The sequence below is a fragment of the Ochotona princeps genome, chromosome 15, assembly GCF_030435755.1.
Source record: "Ochotona princeps isolate mOchPri1 chromosome 15, mOchPri1.hap1, whole genome shotgun sequence".
In the NCBI taxonomy this organism is placed as follows: Eukaryota; Metazoa; Chordata; class Mammalia; order Lagomorpha; family Ochotonidae; genus Ochotona; species Ochotona princeps.
The window spans coordinates 33,703,266-33,727,576 of record NC_080846.1 but is presented as its reverse complement, the minus strand read 5'-3'; the positions used below and the strand labels follow the sequence as shown (position 1 = coordinate 33,727,576).

Here is a 24,311-nt window from a genome sequence, read left to right as displayed (position 1 = left end):
TCTATATCACTGTTATGGCTAAGGTAACACTGCTTTATAGTTTTCCAACTTATTGATGACTAACAAGACCTCTCTGATAGTCACGTGTTTATTAACACAATTGTGAAATGACAGTTTATAAAAAGATCTTCAGACAACTTACCCGTCCCTTTTCAAAGCACTGTGTTAGCATTACTAATGTTTTTGCTCTGGTTTCCCATACCATTCTCCAAAAGTCTCCAACTGTTCCTGGTAACGGACCTTGCGTAGCAATAAATTCATTCGGACACAAGTATCCCTGAAACGATATAATCGCATATTCACAAATATATAGTACTTTTCTTCTTTGAATATTCAATCAATGCCTAAAAAAACTTGTTGTAAAAGAATATAACTTTAAAATATTAAACATTTTAGGTGCTGAATAATCTTGCTCAAGACTTTTAACTCACAATCCTATGTACTACTTGGAGTTTGCTGGCTTATAGGAGACTGCAGTTGAGAGGAAAGGCGGAACTGAGAGTGACTCCAAAGGACGCTGGAGACCACTTCAGGGTGAGACCTACTGGTAAAACAGCAATTTAGATTGAACATAATTAACCTAAAATGTCTATTAGATAATCAAGTAGAGCTTTCATGACAGAAAATAGGTATTTGTGTTTGGAATACTAAGAGAAGTGAAAATTAGATAAATTTGAAATTGAAGAAGTACTGTGATCTTATTTAAAAGCAGGGGGAATGGATAAATTCTTCTGGAGACAGCAAAGAATTGAGCGGTGGATCATTTCAATATCTCGATTTTGAGGAGGTGCAAGAATAGATGAGACCAAAGTTGAGAGAGTTTGAGCTGTTTATCTGTGAACTAAAATGGGGATTGAGTTTTGAGGCCAGTGTTTTAAATTTTTATTTTGAATTTTCAACTTATAGCACAATTCTTTAGAATCTGGGATTCCCACCCAAAGGCCAGGTTTTTTGTTTTTTGTTTGTTTGTATAGAGAATTGGCAACTTTGAAAATAGAAGTTTCAGTATCATGCTGTCTTTGCATGTGAGCCTGATTCAAAGGTGTTGAAGAGATAAGAAAGGAAAGTATAGACTCAGAATGGACAACAATTCAAGGGGGCTCCAGTGTCATAGGGACATAGAGTGAGGGGTGTGGATAGATAGGAAATGTTGTGATATTCTCATTTAACTGATTCCATTTTATCAGTGGCATAAATTAGATATGGGTGAAGATGAGGGATATGAATTTGGAGACTATGTAAGAGAAATAAAAATCAGTGCTTTAGAAGATTAGGAGAGAATGAATTTTGACACTGTAATTCTTTTTTAGCTTAATGGCTATGAATTTGAAGTGATTTATGCTGGCATGAGCTTTTCTCCAGTCACATCCAGTAGCACAGAGAATCCACAGATACGCAGTTTAAGTTACTGAGAATGAAAGAGAATTCAAGAGCTCAGGGTATATTCAATGGAGAAGCCAAAACAAAAGGGGCATGGAATTTAAGCAAGGAAGAAAGTGAAGGGCTGACTGGTGGGGCGTGGGGAAGGTGGAGAGGTGAAGGAATTAGTGCATTGTAAGAACTTTTGAAGTAGTATTATAGTGCATGGATCTGAGAAGAAAAAAACATTTTGAGGAGTTAGGGAACTACCTGCGAGATTACGGTGAGGTCACAGTATTGGTAATAGGTTTATGTTGTGAGCAGGAGAGAAGTGTAAGGCTCTGAAGAGAAAGACACTGGAAGAGAAAACTTCAAGAAAGTGAAGAAAGTGATGGGCAGAGCAATATCCTTTATGGGTTTTAACGTCACCAAAATTATGATAGAAATATTGTTGAGAGCAAAGGAATGATCCTGGAATTAGATCTTAAAAGAAATGAAGGAGAGTATCCTACACATAATAGCTAAGTTATAAAAAGAGGGATAATATGTGTTTCAACTTACCAATGAGAATAAGGCTGGTGATGTCTGGGAAGTGGGGAGATAATTAAACGGAGGAATCAGTGAGAGGTGAGAGAATTCCACTGGCCTTGACTGAACCAGGCCTGGGATGGACACAGACCCACTGCTGAGCACCAGGCGGGAAACGACATGCCTAGGGAGGAACCCTGAAAGAAAGGTGCTTCCTCCCCAAGACTGGTATGTAAATATCAGCTATGCAAATATCAGCAATATAAAGTATATTATAAAAGGAAATAAGATGCATAGACAAAATCTAGGAAAAAAGTGTAATGTGTAATTTATAGTTGATTTAATATATGCATATCTTATACTGTAACTCATGGAGTTATAACTTTTGTCTACTTATTGAGATATAAAAACAGTAAAAAATCAATAGGTAATTGACAAATGTGGCTGTCTTGATCTATTCAGTGGCATCACAAGACATTTGATTAGTAAAGCAGTGATTAAATCTAAATTGCAAATGCATATTACATCTCATTATGTAGGTCAGTGTAAAACTTCAATATGTTGTAGAGTTTAGCTTATGATGAAAATTACTAAGTGAAAGATTTCACTAACAGTTGAATTACATTTTTCAGGGAATTAACCATTTGTTAAATGAATAACATTTTATCCCAATAATAAATACATGTTGTTCTTTTAATAGAGAGATTTAAAGTTATAGCCTACAGATAACATGGGATTTAAGTGATGAGTTAATTTCTTAACTCTCCCTCACTTCCTGTATTAAGTCTAAAATTATCTATTCTTATTCACTCCCTTAACAATAGGGTTATATATATATGATCGCAAGTTTGGATGAGTAATTATCAACTAATTCCTGTATTTTTTTTAATCAACTGATTCCTGTAATTTTGCTGAATTAATTCCTGCATGCCCTATTTCCCTTGACAGAGGCTTGGAGGAAACAGGACACAACATGTTGAGGCGCTCTAGCGGATTCAGCTGCCATGTCTGATGCTCCAGTTCATATCTGAAGGCCAGGTTGAGTGCTCCACTTCTGTTCAAGCTTCCTGTCAATGTCTGGGAATAACACTGAAAATGGCCCAAGTACTTGGACTCATGCTACCCATTTGAAAGACTTGGATGGAGTTCCAGGCTCCTGGCTCAGTCCTGTCTCATGCCTTGCTACAGTCATCTGTGGAGTGAGGCGGCAGATGAAGCATTCACTCTGTCCCTGTGCAGGTATGTGGGCCTCCCTCTGTGTGTTGTTCTGCCTTTTGAATAAATAAAATATAAAGATGTTGAGAGAGGACAAAATTGCCTCATGTATCGTCATATCAGAAGAGCCACAACAGAACTGAAGACAATCATTGGCTTGAGCAAGAGGATTTAGGAATGAGAGAACAGAAAACGAATGGGAGCGTGTGGCAGCAGAGGACATTCTCAGGTATCTGAATGGTTACCATGATGAAGATGATTAGTTTTGCTATGTACTACAACTGTAGGCAGTGAGTGACCACAGAAAGAAAAGGATATTTGCTTTAAAAATTGTATACTAGAGTTATTCCGAAACAGGACTGGGCAACCTTACTGAGCACACAGAATACATGAACAGTGTGTGTGACTTGGTGGACAGACCAGGGGTGTATATCCTGAAGTTGTACTCCTGCCACATGTTAGTAAAATGATTGACACATTGACACCTCTATTCAGAGTCTCCTTATTTACATCTATAAAATGGGGACTGTTAGTAACCAGTGTCTTAGGATCCATGGAAATTGTGGGGAATCTTGTTTCAAACAGTTGAAAAAGTAATAAAATTTCAGTATTTTCACTGTACAAAAAGATAAGAATTATAAAAGTAGTAACTTACAGAAACATAACTGGCATTAATATAATCTGATCCAGGAATACTGGCATCAGCTATCAGTTTTACCCTGTTGTTGTTATCTGGAAGAAAAAATTAATGATAATTGGCACTTTAAGTTACCACTTTTCCCATATTTCTACTACCCAGAGATGATTATTAATTTGTACTTGCATACAGTTCCAAAATTTTCAATGCATATTCTTAGAAAATGACATACAAAGGTTGTGATATACACTTGATTTGCAGATTTCTACCTGTATCTTTCCATTGCAGCATAAACAGATTCTAATTTAATTTAAAAAGTAATTCAGAACAGTCATACATTATTTCAGGTTTGAGTCACATTAGCTCTTTATGAAGACCAAAATTGGTCTCACTCTTATTATAAAATGCTGAAATCATAATAGAACTTTTCACATGAATTTATGAATTTATACCTCCAGTACAAAAATTCCACAATCTAACTTCAGCTTTCAAAACTATTGCCAAATTTCTATTTGCATCAATTCATACCATGAACAAAGTGTTTAAACAATTCTGTTCCCTCCTCCTTTCACCATCTCAAGATATTAAACATTTCTATTTATGTTCTTTTGTTTGATGTAAATGGATGATTCATGGAATTGACTTAGTTGCCTTAAAAATCAAATGAAAGTGAGCTTTCTTGTTCATGTTGATTGGCCATTTTTCCAAAACATTTATTTGAAAGGCAAAATAAATAAGTAACAGAGAAGGACAGTCAGCAAGAGAGCTCCCATTCACTGGTCTACTCCTTAAATGACAAAAATAGCCAGGCCTGGGGTGGAGGGCAGCTGTGAGTCTGCAGGGTAGGTCACGAGACCCCAACAACTGGGGGCATACCTGCAACCTTGTGCCCACACTACCAGAAACCTGGAACTGGGAGCCTGAACCAAGCGTTAAGTCAGGTGCTGCCACATGGGATGTGGAACGTTATAAACAGTGCTCAACTGCTAGGGAATGGCCATTTTAGATGCTTTTTCCCCTAACCATCTTTGCACATTTTCTCATATTTACGTAGAAATATGCTAAAAGACTACATAATTTTTTCAGTAGTCATTATTTTCAGTCTATCCACTTTTACACATACAAAATTTAGCATGGAAACATTTCTCATTTTTCATTAGGGTATCTGGGCATATACCATTCATTCAAGTTGTTTGCTAACAAAATATTCTTATACAAATTAATTAGTTTTTTTCTGGAACTTCAAAGGTTCTTTTTAGGCTTTGTTCTAAATATTTCAAACCTTGGTGTGTTAGGATTAATTATATTTTAAGGAATGAGGAAAATATGCATTTTAATGTTTGTCATTTGGAATAAATCATTCCATGTCTCTGCCAAAATTCATGGGCCAGCTCATCTGCCCACTCTTTAATACTAATCTCCTAATTATTGTCCTTAAGAATATTTTCAGATCTGATAAAATTAGATATGCTATGGGCATTACTTTTCTACATAGAAAAGTGTCAAAATTTTTCGGAATCTATTTTGAACCAAGTTGATAGTATAATTGGAATTTACATTGGTGATTTTAACTGTACATGGAAATGACATAATTACCTGTCACTACTTGATGATTTTAAAGATACTTCTGGTTTTGTTTTCATAGAAGAAGAATGGGTAAGGGCAGACAATTTGCTCACCACTTAAATGCCTCAGCAATCGCTTAGCTTTTTGCTCTTTAGTTTTCTCAGCTATATTATGTCATTGTAATATTTATTTTGTATCATCCTCATGAGGAATACTTACGTGAAGACCTATAATAAGCACTAGATACTCATCCTCATGTTTTTAAAACTTATCTTCTGTTAAAATGACTTAGCCATATTGTAAGTCAATGTGTGTACATTTAGAGATGGGAATGCTTAAACAAATTTCTGCAGGTGATATGAATCCAAAGATATTGAATGTTGTATGATCTATTTTAATGACAAGCACCTACTGCTGTAACAGGGAATTCATCATTCTCTTCATTTGATATGCCTGCTTATAACTCTCTGAGTCACCAGCAAGTGAAACTTTTCTTCATGGTGTTGGAATACTAAGGTCATGGTGTCCTTTCAGAAAGGGATTTGGAGCTCTCTCCAGCAAGTATTTGCTGCTAATTCTAGTATCTTCAAACCCAGTAAGATAATATCTTCAGAAACACAATATGGTATTTGAAATTTTCATCATCTACATTACTCAGGAGGAAACAATAGAGTCATTTGGCTGGCTCATGCTAAAATTTAAGTTCTATTTAACAAGTGTTTATTCTCTAAAGGGAAAAATGTTTTCTCGTCCTTATGGATTCTCTTCAAGTACAGCAGGAGAAAAATAAACTTACTGGAGATATCCTGTTGGCTCATTTTGTGTATGTTTGAGGACTTGGATATGCTGTGCCAGTGGAGGGAGTTGTGACTTTGTATCTTTGAACTTTCTAATAAGGCGAAGTGGGTTTCTTTCCAGACTAGAGACCCAAAGAGACTATTAACTTATGTATCCAGAAAACTAGCATCTTTTAAAAGTAACCATGATAAGAATGAATGTCTAATGAGTGCCAGTTTTCTATAGGTACTGGGTAAAATTATTGAAGTGATTATTTCATCCAATCCTCATAATAATGTAGGGTAGAGCTCACTAAATAAAATATTCAGAACCAATGATAATTGTGGATAAGTAAGACTGTGCAGTAGAAAGTCTGACTCATTTTTCTCTTAGCCGTAGAAAGGGAGAAGTGGGGGTAATCCTATTCCTCAGCCTTTTTATTAAAGTTATTTATCAGTTCCATAATAAACAACTATTTTCTCTTTTCAACCTAAAAAAACTAAAACTGCTGGCCTGGCGCAGTATCCTCGTGGCTAAAGTCCTTGCCTTGCATGAGCCGGGATCCCTTGTGGGTGCTGGTTCTAATCCTGGCAGCCCTGCTTCCCATCTAGCTCACTGCATGTGACCCGGAACATAGCCAAGGATGGCCTAAAGACTTGAGACCCTGCACCCATGTAGCACACCTGGAAGCAGCTTTGGGCTCCTGGGTTCAGATCAGCTCAAGTCCGGCCGATCTGACCACTTGGGGAGTGAATCATCGGACAGAAGATCTTACTCTCTGTTTCTCCTTTCTGTATATCTGACTTTCCAATTTAAATAAATTTTTAAAAATCCTAAAACTGCATGAATTTTTTATAGCAAGAAGAATCTAGACAATAATATACTGAGATTTTAACACTATAGGACTGAAAAGTCACATTAAAGTATTTGTAAGGTCTCAAATTTTACATGTTGTTAAATTAGACAACTCTGAAGTAAGATGTATTTGAATGATTTTACACATGATATAAATGTAGCTACAAATGCAGTTGGAAATACATATTAATCATTCAATTGGCACAAACCTTAAATCAGATTATGGCCATTATTTTCACAGAATATCATTGAATAAACATGAAATAGTCTGAAAAAAATTTGTTAAAAAATAAAAACTTGGAAATTCCCATAACTTCTGTTAATTCTATTTTTTTTTTAAAGATTTTATTATTAGTGGAAAGCTGGAGAGACAGAGAGGAAGATCTTCCGTCCTATGATTCACTCCCCAAGTGAGCCGCAACGGCCGGTGCTGCGCTGAACCGATGCCGGGAACCAGGAACCTCTTCCAGGTCTCCCACGCGGGTGCAGTGTCCCAATGCATAGGGCCGTCCTAGACTGCTTTCCCAGGCCACAAGCAGGGAGCTGGATGGGAAGTGGAGCTGCTGGGATTAGAACCGGCGCCCATATGGGATCCTGGGGCTTTCAAGGCAAGGACTTTAGCTGCTAGGCCACGCCGCCGGGCCCTGTCAATTCTATTTTTAATAAAGTCTTTTTTTTTTTTTTAAGTTAGGTAGTGAAAGAGATCCTCTGGCTCATTTCCTAAAAGTCCTCAATGGCTGGAGTGGGGAGCATATGAAGTCCAGAGCCAGGATCCAATCCAGGTTTCCTAACTCCAGAGCAGGGATCCAATTACTGAAACTATCCCTTATTCAATAGGCATACCTCTGTCCTTTGTAAGACCACTTCTGTAAGCACATACTTACTGAAATGTTCAATGAATATTCCCCCATGTTTTTGAGCCTCCATAGGAAAGCACTGTTTTGCTCTTAAGAGAAACTAAAGCACAAAGTTCAATGTGACCTTTCTCTTTGCAATTAGGACTAAGTTTATAGGAAAAAGTCAAACAGGTTCATTCTTTGCAAAAAATTAAAAAGCTAAAAAATGGTTAGATCTAGGGTTCCTAGCACTTGCACAGATGAAACTTATATGAATGAGCTGCAAATTGTCAAATCACATTAGATTTAATAAATGTCAATGAAACAGGATATAATATGAAAGCCACTGACAATTAAATGCAATAAAATACACTAAAGAATGTAACAGAAGTTAAAAATACCTGTCATTTGAAGGTACTTCACAGTGAAAGAAGGAAAATTAAGTGTACATACATGGTTTTATGTTTGGAAAGCGGTTTTTGGCTCGATTCCAAGGTAGATCAGCATCAGTTGAAGAGAGATCCTGAAGAAATTTGGGTAATTCCTGCAAAATAAATCCATCGCAAAGTTTAAGTTTATGGGAAATAAACAAAAATTGTATTAGAATACAAAATTCTTTAAAGTCTTTTGTTTAAAAATGAAATACAGCTGTCATAACAGTGGAAAGAAGACCAAGTTAACAATAGTGAGTTTAACTTCTCACCATAAATATCTTGTGTAAAGTTGGATGATGAGACTGTTGCCCCAAGATGTGACAGCTATGTTGGTGAGCCTTTTCCATGGGTTACAAAAAGCTGCATCACATACACATTTACCGCTATTAATATTTTAATGTCCACTTACTAGGCAGAAGGTAATTCAATGATGTTTTTTCTTGAGCAGTGTGATTTCATGCCTATTAATTGGTACAACAGTGGTCAGTTTGAGAAGATGTCAAAGATCAATTCCTGGTCTCAGTAGGTTTTGTTAGATCCGTGGCAGAACGCAATGGGGCGATTGGGAATTATCAGGCAGAGACAAAGGTTCAAGAAGATCTCTGTCCTTTTAGTGACATATCATGATTTTATACATCTACCTTGTTCTTTGAAATACATAGTCGAGGAGATAACATGAAATGTGTTCAATATTTTGTTGAGCTAATAATTCGCATTCCTGATATTCAGTTTTCTCTATTTCAGAAAACTCACATTGCTAAATTCCTTAAAAAGTATTCAATGTTAATTTTTAAGGAATTTTCAATATAATTACAAATTATTTGTTTTAACCAGGCAATTTTCCCTTTTCTCTCAAGAAGAAAGTAGGTACGCATTAGGAGAAAAAAAAAAAAAACAACACAAGAACATCTAAATTTGGACGTTGTGGTACTGATGGTGAAAATTCTTAACCAAATATAGAATCTAGAATAGCATCCATGTGTCACGGTACTGGGCATTTGTAGAGAAGACTGAGCTGGAAATATTAATGTGCCAGAAACAGTATCTACCCACAGTAGGCACTCATATTTAAGTCATAAAAGAATATGACAGAATTTAAACATTTATCAAATACACGTATAAATATAAATTTCTTATCACAGCATAATAATAATAATTATTATTCTGCCTTACAAATACTTCTAAAATATTAGGATAAGAGGTTTTTTCAAAAACAAAAAAATTTTTAACATACAATTGAAAAAAGTTTAAAGCCTTTTTCAATATCTGAAAATACTTTTGCTAAAAAACATTTTGTCTACTCAGTCATGCATAATACAATTATATTCACTCCTATTCTAATGACATTAAAGTTTTGCTCTTGAAAAATGGGGTTCTCACTATTTAAATGCTAAGGAGAATTTTATGGTACTACTGATTTTGTTAAGTCCAGACCAATATTTCTTAAGAAGCATAACCAAAAAGCTGCAGGAAATACCATTAATCTTCTCACATTTTGTTACCATTCCCTGAGAGACTGAAACGTTATAATTCTCAATTATTTAAGCCAATTGCTCGGTTCTTTGTTTCCTAAGTTCACACACTTTGAGGTCCATGAAAACACAAATAAAAAAATGAAAATGTTAGTGACATTTAGCAGTCTATTTTATTTACACATATAATCACCTAAGGGAAGGTATTTACAAGTTGTAAATTGTCTGCAAATCCAATATCTACCTTCTGCTTTAAAACCATTTCAATTGATAACAACAACTTAACAAAATTATTCCCAACTTCTAAAATTTTTAAAGTGACAAGTTCCTAGGCTTAATCTCTCCATAATATTACAATATTTATCCCACAGTAATTTAAAAATTGGCCTTGTAAAACTTAAACATTATTCATTTGCTTCTTACATGTTTTCAAAATGTCTTAGAAATAGCATTACTTTTATAATTCCTAGAAATATCAAGCTTTGTTCTCACATTTAGATCACCAACGTAAACTAAGGTGGCAACCATGTAGTATTTAAACTAATTAACTCTAACAGCACATTTGCATAGTTAAGAAGCATGAGTGGGAAGCAGGGGTATGCACATGCGTCTAGACTGGCACTGCTATCCGCAAGCAGGAGGCAGGCTGCCCTGGCAGGCTCTGAACACCTTTCTGACACAGTAGGTGAGCAGTTCCAATCAGGTTGCAGCAGAGGCTGCCCAGGGTAACGTTACTATCCAAACAATGAACCTGGTAATTGGGTATTGATTATCAAGGCCAGAGTCCTTCTTGGCCCTGGCATGCTTAAAATGGACATGAAATGTGACACGTGAAACGACCGGAGGTCTTGCAGTGTTGTGACAACTGCTGGTAACATACCGAAAATTCTTCTTGAAACTTTAGGTTGTTGTTTGTGCACAGTTCTTCAACATGTTGCAGGAAGGATTTCTTGTTTATTGGCCTCCAAGTAAAGAAAGGTATAGAATGGAGTCAAGATGGATTGTATTATTTTCTTTTAGCTTGGGTACATGCTTAAGTTATAAAGTTAAAAGAACACACTGCACATTTCAGAAATCACAAACACTGCCCTTTAAAGTGACTTCGTTTTAGTGACAAGAGTAACATTTCCCCTTAAAATTCACTTCCATAGAAAATTCTTTGTTTTCCAGTGTTTTTTCTTAAAAAAAAAAAAAAGATCTAATATTTTAATAAAGTTTTTCAAGTAAATATAAGGGTATAAAGTTATCCTTGATTCCTAAAACACATAATACTTCTTTGTCATACAGAAAACATTTCATACATTATAAGGTTTTAGAAGATATAAAATATTGCAGTGACCTCATTCTCATAATGGCATGGTTTTTAAACCCCAAGGAGTTTAAATATCCCCGTATTACTTCTCAAGCTAAAATACAGACATGCAGGCTTCACCCCAGAGAGAGAGAAAGCATTTCTCCAGTTACCGTGCAATTAGTCACGCTTTTATGATTTATATCCAACTTGGAGGTTTTTTTTTAACAAACATACAAAAAAGGGAACCACACATTAAGACTCAATGAGTGAGAGAATCTACAGTTGGTATTCTAATAAAGAAGAAATATTTAACAAACTTACTTGATGGATTTTCTATAACTAAGTAACCTGCAACAAAAATTGTATTAAATGCATTGTGAGTTGATGGGGAAAGTTCATTCTGAAAGAGTTGTAGATAAAATTGTAAAGTTTTAATAAATTAGGAATATATAATATACAATGCTTATAACTACATAATTGCTATTTTAAACTATTGCTTTTTTGAAATTATATTACTTCGATTTAAATAAGACCAATTAATTTAGCTCTTCCTGCTAGCAAAAAACAAGAGTTAGGCATTTGGGATACTACATTAAAATCAGGCCATACAGACCAAAAATGGACTCCCAGTGAAAGAACTGAATACATCCTAACAGTAAGATGGTGGACTCTGTGACAATGTCCATGCCTACATTACCGGGAAACACTTCAATAACAGCATGACGGGCTTGTGACTTCACGAAGGACATCCATTGTAAAACTAGAGGGGAAATCAATGAGGATGTGGCGGAGGGACTTTGGGGAAGGGTACAGGCAACCCCAGAGCCTAAGGAACTATATCATAAAACAAAACATTTTTAAATGCAAAAAACACTGCTTATTATCTAGTGTTCTTAAGAAGTTAATGTTGATTTTAAAAATATGTTCTTTATTCAATGAGTAACAAAACAAAGAATTAACCTATGAAAAATGACATTATCCAACTCCTTTAAGAATGTTTATGATTATACAATAAAATTTAAATATATCTTTTGTAATAGATCATTTGACAACTTATTCACAAAAAGTTAAATAATTTGTAACAGCAAAACAGATTACACAAAACACACAACGTTAGAGATGACACATCATTAACACAGGCTTGTCATGCACAACACGTTAACACTGCAAAAGCCAACAAAATCATGAAATTTAATAAAGTGAAAGTATTTGATTTTTTTACAAAATGTTAAATTCCAAATAATACTAGGAATGGTTTAACTATATTCTTGAAGTGCTAAGAGTTTTCTTCAAAAGATAAAATAATTGGATTAAAAATGTGCAATGATTATGAAAATGGTCACAAAGAGGTCACTATGAAACATGAAATAAACAACATATAGTATATATCACTATAATAAAGAGATTGGAGAAAAATGCTGGAATATTGCAACAGAATGACAGGAATTTTCCCAAGCATAGATACCTTTCAGTATCTTACCATATAAGCTGGGAAAATATCCTATTAGTAAACATGGTCTGCAAGTAACAAATTGAAAGTGACTGAGCAGCTAACAAGCTTCTCAAAGACCCTGGAGTAGTTCTAACAAGGCTACAGAATCCTCCACTCTAACTAGATGAATAAAGACCTTTAACAGCAAAGAGTTAACAGATAGGACTCACACCATCTAGCTCTCCTTAAATAGCTGGTGGTCTGATTTCCCTATGCTACTATACTTTTTAAAAATTGGAAAGGAAAGAGCTTGGCTAGGCAGATCCTAACACCGTTTAATATACAAATGAGAATAACATTTGAATTAGCAGATCCAATGCCCTGCTATTACATGAAAATGAAATTAACTGCATGTAGACCATTTTTATAGTGGCAGAGAACATTAGTCCACTTGTGACTGGTGAAATTCAACATGTAAAATTCTGATTTTGTACGGGCTTATTGTATATCTACTGAAGAAGACACTTCAACCCTATTTCTCCAGAATATTCAGGACCATCTTAAGCAGCCCTGGACTAGATGGAACCTAAAATAGCTGCTAGTTTCTAAACAGTCATTATAAGTCATTCAATGAGTCAGCTTATATTTGTGAACTCTCTAAGACACCTTAAATATGATCACATTGAAATAATTAAGAAACGGGTAATGCACACCCTGTTCCTTCTATTTATTCCCAGAGCCTATGAAACTGTCACATAATGCATAATAATTAATAAAAAAAAGTAAAAATAAATAAATAAATATTTGAAAGGTAGAATAGCAGAGGGAGTGAGAATGGGGAAGCGGGGTAATGGGGGGCAAGGCATAGTGACAGAGGAGAGAAAGAGGGAACTGGAGAGGGAAGGGGAAAGGAGAAGGGAGGAGGACTGGGGGAGAGGGGGTGAGGGAGAGGGAGTGAGGGAGAGGAAGAAGTGAGGGAGAGGGAGAGAGGGAGGGAGGGGGGAAGAGAGGAAGGGAGGGGGGAGAGAGAGGGAGGGGGAGAGAGGGAGGGAGGGGGAGAGAGGGAGGCGGGGGAGAGAGGGAGGGAGGGGGGAGAGAATGAGAATGACAATAGGGAGAAGAAACAGATTTTCATGTATTGGTTCACTCCCAAAATAGCTGCTGCAGCCAAGTCTGGGCCAGGAAGCAGAAGCTCCACATGGGGCTCCCATGTGGATAACAGGGACCCATGCAGTTGAGCCATTTTGTGCTGCCTCCCAGGGTGTGAATTAGCAGGAAACAGGATCAGAAGTAGAGGCAGAATTCGACAGCAGGCACTCCAACATGGGAATGCAAGCATTCCAAGAGCCATTGCACAACGCCTGCCTTTCTATGCTCTTTAAGAAAACTTAAAAAATAATTTTTGCATAAAAGGCAAAGTGATAAAGAAGGAGAGAGAGACTGGCAAAGGAAGAAAACAAAAAATCTTGCATCTGTTTGTTCATTCTCCCAAAACCCATAACACCCAGCATTGAGCAAAGCCAAAGCCAGGACCCAGAAATTTCCTCTGGGTCTCCCATTTGGGTGGAAGAGATTCAAATATTTGACCCATTCCCTCGTGCCTCCCAGGGGCTATGTTAGCGCGAAGTGGAGTGGGACCTTCAAGTAAAGCACTACATGGGATGTTGGTGCCCCAAGGGGCATCTTAACTACATTGCCACGTGTCTGCACCACTTGTTGCCTTTTATTATCTCTCATCTTCAGCTCAAACATAATTAAGTGACTTTTTTCTTTCATTCCATTTCTTTGTTTTGGAATTTTAGAAATTTGCTGCATATAAGTTATACTTCAATAAAGTTAACAACATTGTTAACATAAAAAGCAAACACTAGGGCAATTATTTTGACAGGAAACCTGGATTGAGTTCCTGACTCCTGGTTCAGTCCTTCCCAGTTCCAGCCACCCAAGTTTCTAAGGACAAAACACCTTTTGTACTATGCTATGGTTACGTAAGTACATGAGCTATGGTAATCTGCATTTAGGTTCAAAGAAACTTGAGGTTCAGAAGAGTATTAACACTTGGATCACTTCTTACGATTTAGCTCATTGAAAATAATAAATTACTGTGAAACAAAGTGTGGTTACATTAACACCAAGGTAACACTAAAATGTACTGCTTATTATGAGAGAATATCTGAATTGAATGAAATCTTACAGTAAAAAATAATATTCTGAGGATGTCCTAACTTAAAGCTTTTAAAAAATAACTAGTCAACTTATCAATAAACACTGAGTCTTAAAAAAATTCTATCACATCAGCAACCATTAGACATTAACAAGCACTAGGCACTTGAGTAGGCTGTGAGATATATGCAAAATAAAATCACTCTTGCCTCTCTAAGCAATAAGAAACAGGCATCAATTGTTGGAAAAAAAGTGATGAACTATGCTTTGGCTTTATTTACATCTGTATCATTCTCCATCTAACCCTAATCATTTTATAGAATCTATTCTGCAAATTTGTGTTTATATAAATGCAAGGCTTCAACTACTTACATTCTAACAAAATTTCAGTTGAGGTTTGTTTCACGGTTATGAAATCTTGAAATGATTATTTAGACACACACTGAAAATACATGTTGTTAAAAATTAGTTGATTTATAACAAAATCATACTTTCTCCTTGTTTTTTGTAGTATTTAATTACTTTGATTCTTACCCTCATATTCTCTGAATGTCTTTATCCTTTAGTTATTCACTGTATTGCAAAATTTTATTCTTCTATGAAGTTTTTAATTTTTATTTTTAAATAGATGAATCAATTTGGACAATTTATTTTTGAAAGATTAGAGAGGAAAAACATGGAAAAAATTGCCTTACAGTGTTTAGCCAATTAAATTCCTTGAAACAAAATTATTTAGACGTGTATTATAAACACACATCAATATATAAATATATATTAATCTATAATATATAGTATGTATTATATATTATGATCATAGATATAATTATAGTATAATTATAACTATATTATATATTAATATATATAAACCTCAGCATATTTCAGAAGTGCTATTTTTAAGTCAAATGATCCAAGGTAATATTCACATAAATCAAAGTAGAAAAATTCTATGAACATTTTCAAATATTTTTTGAAATGCTAAATGAAACACTATTTTACACAAAGCATTGATTTATTTACAATAGTCAACATTACTGTCAAAATATATTCAGTTCATTAGTGGATATATCAATTTGAGAATCGCCCAGATTTCAGTAAGATAACTGGCCATTTCCAATATAAAAGGCTAAACATTGTATTACACGAATCTTAGCTTGCTTAATCCTATGCCTTTTTGTTGAAACGGCTATTATTTCACATCTGGGCTGATTTCTTTAAAGTCTATCAAAAACTTAAATTCCACTCAGATTACTCTTGGTGGATCTGGAGAGAAACCATTTATTTATGTTGGCAGTGGTGATTGAAGACCATATTGTCACAGAGAATCAGCTTTCTCTCAAGGTCAATTAGTTGAAATCTACAGGGAATTAAAATATAGTCCTAATAGAGAGCCACAGATGATAACCTGTAGATGAGTAGCTTAAATCAGCCTCACCAGCAGTGTGAGACAACTTGAACCACTTTATTTTTTCTACTTAACCAGTGAAGTTGGGTTAAAAAGAACAGAACTTCAAATATATTGCCCTCCTAGAAAAATATGTATTGGTTCACTAGAATGTGGACTAACTATTCAAATACTAAAGTTAGAGGAAAAAAATCTTTTTTCTTGGTAAAAGTATTACTATTTCTGAACTGTATATAATATTGGCTGAACTTTTGTATGTTTCATTGCATTTCTAATTGCTCATAAATTTACAATACCTACTGTAATTCTTTTAACAACATCTAAAGTTTTGTCATCTCTCATCTAGGCTATTAAAAATCTTTTTAGATTCTGTCCTATTTTACTGAGTCATCAATTATGCATCAGTGATCCTCAAACTAACTTAAAAATAGTATTTAACCAGCAGTTGGTGCAATGTGCCTGATTCTAAAACATCACTGTACACACCGTACAAAGGGAAACATAGCCCTAGAATTAGAGAGGATAAGGCATAGGAATCCTAATGGAACCAGACAGTCAAATGGGAAGCACTTTGTCATGTGTCCTCATATCAGTAAGGATGAACAGGTTTAAAGAGGGCTGAGGCAACCTGAAGAGCAGTTCCTGCAGACAAGGTCTACCATTTCCACCACAGTATAGGTGCTCAGCTGCAAGATGTTTTATTCAGACAAGATGTAGTCTTTTACATAGAGTACAAGAGTACCTGATGTCAACAACTCAAGGCATGGCCACTTATGTGACAGCAGTCCAATTTTCGTTATTACGTGCCTTGTCACACAAACATTTCAGAAACAAATTCTTGCCAGATGTTTCGTTTGGTCATCTGCGTATTCTAAATTAAAACCATAGGTGCAACTTAGCTACCTCAAGGGCAACAGTCCAAGAAGCAGCTGATTGAAGAAGAGACTGCTGACAGCCATGATAAGGTCAACTGATGTTCTCGGTGAACCATAAACTCATCCACAGGGAAGTTAGACAATTTTACCAGCTCTGGGGTATAGCCATGTGGGAGGCCAGTAGCACTGAGCCTCTGCTGCAGTCTAGAGGCAGTGTTCCAAAACTGGACTCGGAAGACTCAACCTGCTTCCACCTTTACAGAGGTGGTGGTCACCTGTATAGAGGTGTCCCATGAAGGTGCTGATGCAACAGGGTAGCTTTGGCAAGACACTGACCAAACAGGATAATATGCATTGATTCCTAAAATAATCATCTGATGATAGAATGGTGACAGTTTTGTAAATATGGATGTGCTTTTTCTAAGGTTCTAAAGCAATAAAGCAAAAGCAAAAATTACTGGATTTTATTCTAGGATGAGTATTAGCTGGTAGTAGTTATTCTATGCACAGTGTTGTCAATTAAATCTATAGTTCAAAAGTATCTTATTCTGACAAATCTTTAATTCAGCATTAAAAAGTTTCTCTGAGAATACATTTTCATCAAACTATTTAAATTCTGTCAATGAGAACTCCATAATTAGTTAATTTAAAGTAAAACAAAATGACTTATGCCTTCAAACTGCTACCTGCCTTTGGAGTACAAATGTGCATTAAGAACATTGGCCCATCCAACCCATGACTTATATACGCTGTTCCTCTTTCTTCAACTTTAAACTTTAAAATGAAACAAATTCTCTGTCTTCCTCTGTTCCTTTCCTTTTTGTGAAGAAACTTATTTTCTCAAGGCACTCAGTCATTTGTTGGCTTCCTTGCTACTGCTAGCATACTGCCATGCCACCTTCAGAAGATCCTGTCAATTTTATGCCAGGATACAAATGACATTTCTGGGCATCATAATAGTGCTTGAGCCAGAAGGTTTCACAAAATATGTTACTCTATGAATACAGCAGAGAGTTGGAGAGCAGAGAATGGGAAATGCATCCATCTTTGTGGCCACAGAAAGGAGTTTGTAGTAAGTGTGAATTCAGATTCCACTGTGAGATGCAGAATTGAGTCCTTGTGTCATGGTAATCATAGAACAAAAGTTTATGAAGAAATCCAGGTGAAATGTTAACATACTCTCAAAGCTCGCATGACATAAGGACACAGCAAATTCTCATGCACATTATGAGTTAATGTATTTTCTTTGAAAAGATTAACTTTACAATATAAACAGCATGCAGTAAGACATGTTAGCAGAAAGCATTTTTTTTAATTTAAAAATGACACCATACGAAGGTGCTCAATATTCCATAGTTTAAAATATAGAACACACCACCTGACAAGATCAAAAGAGTCACAAGAGAGCTCTGCATTACCATGATGACTTACTGGATGACAAATATCTCCTTGCGTCTAAAGAAAAATGAAGAGTATCTGGAAGTAAAGACCCATCATTTATTTAGTGTGCATACTATGTTATTTTTGAACACGAACATTATATTTTCATTCTACTTGCAGGATATCTTCTACAATCTGAATTCACATGTTTTTGCTGTTTATTGCAAAGTTAAAGACATGAGAAAAATTAAAGACCCAAAGTATCCAAGAGTCATGGCAATTCAAACAATCTATTTAAAATAGGGTTTCATTTATCACCAAAGATAATATAATTCTTGAAGATAAAATAAGAATTATCTTGTCAGAAGTTTTCCCCACTTCTGGAAGCTTCTCTTACACTAAAATATTCTTGCTGTGCTGTAAGAGAAAAAAATAATGAAAAGATGCAATTTATTCTCTTAGAGTCACTGTCAGCATGGAAGATGACGCTGGAGAATATGGAGGTCTCGGTCTGTTGAAGAGAGTCCATATTCTCCGATCGCCTTGAACAGGCTTTGGAGCTAAAGAGAAACACGTGCATACTCAATCCCAGGTGCGTTTTGGTACTTCAGACAAGCCTGGGCTAGCATCATGACATTCTTCCTACCTATCTGAGACTGGGAGCCATTTAAACTCTCTCAGCATCATCTTTAAAAATCTGTAGAATACTCCTATCTACAAGAAAACACTGATGTTGAATGAGATCATTATAGGCAGGGTTTAACAGAGTAAGTACAAGCAGCAGCATTTATTATGTTAGTAAACTACATATGTGAAAGCAGATTGAAGTACTTCTAAATTTTATAACAACATAAAATACATTTTGATTTACATTTTACAATGTTTTAAATAATTTCTTGAGAACACAAAACTGTATTTAACAGAGCACACAAGACACAACATGCATACTTCTAAAGCTGCTTAAAAAGAAAGTTTTTAAACAATCCACAAAAATAATAATTTTTACAAACTGTTCAATTAACTTTGCTGTAAATTTCACTTTATTTATGATTAATGGATTGGACCTTGACTAAAAATAATGCGTCTTTATATTCACTCAACTAAGATAGGACAGTTAGCATGACATGATAAGCAGAACTTCTGGGAAATTATTTGAGATTTTAAAAATTAAATTTCTATCCAATAAGATTCTCAGCAATATTAAATAATGCTATTTTGCTATTTTTCCTCATTTGATCCCCATACCAAATGTCTAAAATCTAAGTGTGAAAGGAAGTTACTGAAAACAAAATTTTTGTTAAGCAAGGTAGATTTTTGCCTTGTGAAGATTCTGTTGGGTTATTTTATTTTAAATGTCATTCTTTTTTGGAGAGTTACCCTGTGTCATTCTTGAATTTTTCAAAGATAATCTACAGGGTTTATGACTTTCAGCAATTTCAAAGATACAGATCTGTGCTTTTACCTGTGAATATCTGTTGATTTTGCCAAGTAAGTCCTCAAGAAGTGCTCATTCAGTGAGATAAATGGTTGTGTTTTACAGGAGCCTCATAAAAAGATCATTCCCACATTTGTTAAGCATGGAATGAATGATAATGATTATATCAAAGAGATAATGTCAAATATTATCTCTGAGAAATATAGTTTATATTGTATATACTTTGTAGATTGTGCACTTTTTATGTATAATTAGGTTCTGATTAAAATTTAAACACTATTTTTACATATTTCTAAATGATATCAAGGAATTCAGGAGTAATAACATTTGACTTCTGCTTTCCTTATAAAGGAAAATCCTTTGGTAAACAACACAGGAATCCAGTTAAGTAATGAGAATTTACACACACGAAAATTACAAGGATGGATTTTAAAATATAAGTACATAGGCAGAGAACTTAAAATATTTAAATACTTGGTGAAATACAAAACTCCAAATGTTGTCAACAAGATGACTCCCTAAGATGTTTTAATGATTACCTAGTTATTGTGTGTGTGTGTGTGTTTGTGTGTGTGTGTGTGTGTGTGTGTATCAATACGTAAAGACAGAGAACATGGAACATAATTGCAAGCTCAATTTAAGTGAAAACTTTGGTAAACTCAGAAGTAAAATGACATGCCTAAGACTCAAGTGGAAATGGTATATTTCAGCTGGGTAGATTGCATGGAATTTGAGATACTTCCTGCCCGTTACAAAGAGTGGAGGTACTCAGAGTTTATGGAGATTACTCAGAGTCTCTGGATCTTCATGCAGTCTGCCACCACTTTCTCAGTTCAAACAGATTCAGGGTTCCAAGCAACCTTAAAATCAAGTGAAGAGCTACTGAGCTTTACTGAAAAACAAGCTTTATTCATCTGCACATACAGCCAACCATAATACCATTAGTTTTTACATTGTTTCTGGTCTTAGTGTTTCAAATATCAATGATTTATGACAAAAAAAAATAGATCTCTTAGATGAAGAGTGAATGCTGGGTTACTTTAATGGATTTCTATAATCAGCAAGCATATTACTAAGTGTCAGTGCAATTAAATGCAACTATGTTTTACTGTCAGGAATGACAGATCATAAAAGATTGGAAAGTATAAAACTTGGAACATGCTATCTTCAATTATCCTTTTAATGGGACGATATATACTAATTTTCTATGTGTAAAAAAGGAAAACTTGTTTGAAATATTTTACTTCTACACCTTTTTACAGAGAATGTGACTATATCAACAAATAGAGAAGTATGAAATAAATAATGAGTAAGGAGTCAGGGTCAAGCAAAGTCATCCCTGGGGTTTATTTTTATTTAGTTATCTGACAAGCAGAGAGAGAGAGAGAGAGACAGAGACAGAGAGGTAGGGAGGGGGATAGCTCATACCTGCTGGCCAATCCCAAGTAATCAATCCAGTTCTTCCACAAAATTTAAAAAAAAATATTAAGTCCTAAATTCCCTGAATCATAAGTACTCAATATTAAACTATCTGCAAAGTCCTTGCTCTCCTTTTACCGTTTCTCAAACCAACCAACCAACCAGCCAACAACCCTTAAACCTTTTGATAATGCTTGTTCTCTTCGGTTCATAAGTGCAGGCGGGACAATCTATGAAATACAGAGAGCTTAAAGGAACTCTTTACCACAGCCTACCTGCATGGTGACCCTTGGACAAAGAACTCATTCTCCCCTAGGCACTAGGTTTGTTCTGCTTATTGTGCTGCTTTCCAAAAGCTTACTAGGTACCTAGTACTTACTAGGTACTTTTGAAAGTTATTAAAGTTTTTTTTTAAAGATTTTAGTATTATTATTGGAAAGCCAGATATACAGAGAGGAGGAAAGACAGAGGAAGATCCTCCATCCGATGATTCACTCCCCAAGTGAGCCGCAACGGGCCGGTGCGCGCCAAACCAATGCCGGGAACCAGGAACCTCTTCCAGGTCTCCCACGCGGGTGCAGTGTCCCAATGCATATGGCGGTCCTCGACTGCTTTCCCAGGCCACAAGCAGAGAGCTGGATGGGAAGTGGAGCTGCCGGGACTAGAACCGGCGCCCATATGGGATCCCGGGGCTTTCAAGGCGAGGACTTTAGCCACTAGGCCACGCCGCCGGGCCCTAAAGTTTCTTTTAAAAAAATGTTCTGCAAGTGTTACAGTCTCTCAGAAATTCACACTTTAGTTCAAACAAATTCAACTAAATTGTTCAGACACTTCAAATTAAATGCAGGAAGAAATTTGAAATTTTAACCCTGATATACTTCCAGGTATTGAAGAAAAATGATTGGAGCTCTAGGCGTGGAGAAAGGGGAACAAGGAGTTGAAATAGAAATGCACAAAGAGAGCTAAGGGGATACTCTTGAAATTTAGTTACACAAGAGGAAAGGAAAAGCAATTTCCTTTGACCACAGAGAATGACTCCTTAAGGCCCTAAATTTGCTGAGCACTAGTCAATCACTTGGTATGGTGATTGTTTATGTCTACTGTTTGGAAATGATTTGTCCCCAAGGATTCCAATTTTGGAAGCTTGGTGTCTGGGTGTTTTTGTTCCGAGCTGGTGAGATCTGCTGAGAGACACTGGGTAGCTGTGGGTGCTGCTCTTGGAAGGAGTTAATGCAGCTCTCATGGAACACTGGACAGTTCTCATGAGAAAGTTCTAATAAAAAATTAGATTTGTCTCCTATGTGGTCACTCCTTTTCTTACATGTTCTTGCCAGGATACCATCTGCCAGGATGTGATGTAGCCAAGGGTCCCTTCTGCAGAGGCCAAATTGACGTTAGCCTTCAAAACTAAATAAATATCTTTCTTTTACAAAGCACGCAGCCTCAAGTATTCTTAACATAAACAAGCTTAATACACATGAAAATCTACTGATATTTATAAATCTATAGTACTTTTATGTACAAAATTATGTCCTCAGTATATACAGTGTTTTTGTCATCATTAGTCTTTTCAGCATTAGTCATTAGTGAATAGAAACAAAGATCAGCATCTAAATGTTCAGAATAAGTTTTCATATTCATCAAATTTCCTTTGTAGTGATAACACTTGATGATTTTCATTTAGAAGCATTTAAGTTCCCTGCTTATCAGTTGATACTTTACTGCACATAATACATTTCTTTAGATATGCTGAAAACACACTTGTGAAATCAATCTATTTCAAGAGAAAGATTAACTTTGGTAAGCAGAAATTAAAAATGATTCTGAAGTCCAAGATATTTGATGCCATATTTTCAAAATTAATGTTAATTTAAAAACTTGAATGGTTATATAATTACTTTATGATAATTTTGATTATAAACATTACATGCTGACATTATAAGAATATGAAATTTTAAAGACAGACTGACAATAGCTTTGATGGATTATCCTAAGATTTTAAATGTATCAATACTTTGAAAAATATACACTGCTTTTTGAAAGGATTTAACTTTTTCTCAACATTAAACACTTTACTCTTTCTTGTACATACTAATGACTTTTCCTTTTGAAGATAACTTGCTTGTATTTCATCTTTAAATGTTTGTTTTAAAAATGCAAACATATTTAAAACGTTATCTAATTTTATACTTAATGAGTTATGAGAAAGTCTTTTATAATAATGATATAAAATCAAACATTTAGAAATTAAACTTGTGATTAAAAATCTGGAAACTTTCAGAAAAAAATTAATGTAAAAATTATTATATAAAGTGAATTATTGAACATAATACAGGAGGCTTAGTATATAAAAATACTTTGAGCTTGATTGAACCTGACAGTCCGAGGCACATACAGAACTCAAAATATTAGGAAGATTAAGTGAGTCTCCGAACACCAGTGAAAACTGCGCAGAAGATGGAGGTCATGCTTTGAAAGAAGATCTGTGTGACCTGTGTAAATTGGAGCCCCACAAACACTTACAACAAGCATAGGTCAGAGCAGGGTCATGGCTCCAGGCCCTGTGGACCACTGCTGGCCCGGAGGAGGGTGCTCACCGCGTGAATCTCTCATCCTTCAGTTCCAGGTCAGCCACCGTGATGAGCTGATCCAGCTTGAACTGAGTGTCAATGATTTCTGCGTCGCGAGGAGAGTAGGCACCGCCTTCTTTCTGCTTCTGTCGAATTCTACAAGCACAAGACATTCAAGGAAAAAACTATCATGGAAAGCACAGAATAGTAGATCTAGTTTTCTTTTGCAATAAAAATACATAGTTAATAAATTTTTTTGGAATTTCTTCTCAGAATCTGTTGTAAATCTAGAGTTACCCAAATTCTTTTCTTTCTATTTTCATCTAGTAAAGCCCACTCTACTATCATTTTCCCATCATTTGGTTGAAGTATCAGATATAAAGATAATTAATTGATCAAGGATTGAGTCACCGGCACATTTAAAATATAGAGCCAATGACAATGACTCAGTGATGATTCAACAATTCTAGCTATCATTAATTGGGCATTATTATGTCATTATTACTTATTAATAAGCCCAAATGGAAACAGTTCAGTGTTATCAATACTAGTGACAAAAAGCGATGGTCCACTGTTTTCTTTTTATACATGTAAAATATTTTACATACATTAAATTTACTTTTGAATGCACTGACTTTAATAGAATCTTATATTTATAGTAT

General features: G+C 35.3%; 1 protein-coding gene across 2 annotated transcripts in view; it reads right to left on the bottom strand.

The window, feature by feature from the left end:
- PTPRQ (protein tyrosine phosphatase receptor type Q) overlaps positions 1–24,311 on the bottom strand; it is a 191,777-nt gene that overhangs the window by 16,182 nt on the left and 151,284 nt on the right. For both annotated transcript variants that reach the window (XM_058673398.1, XM_058673397.1), the window contains 6 exons: positions 23,677–23,805; positions 11,295–11,321; positions 10,560–10,641; positions 8,227–8,317; positions 3,758–3,834; positions 143–277 (listed from right to left, as the gene is read on the bottom strand). In XM_058673398.1, the coding sequence (XP_058529381.1) occupies positions 143–277; positions 3,758–3,834; positions 8,227–8,317; positions 10,560–10,641; positions 11,295–11,321; positions 23,677–23,805 (541 nt within the window). The remainder of the gene's footprint in view (positions 1–142; positions 278–3,757; positions 3,835–8,226; positions 8,318–10,559; positions 10,642–11,294; positions 11,322–23,676; positions 23,806–24,311) is intronic.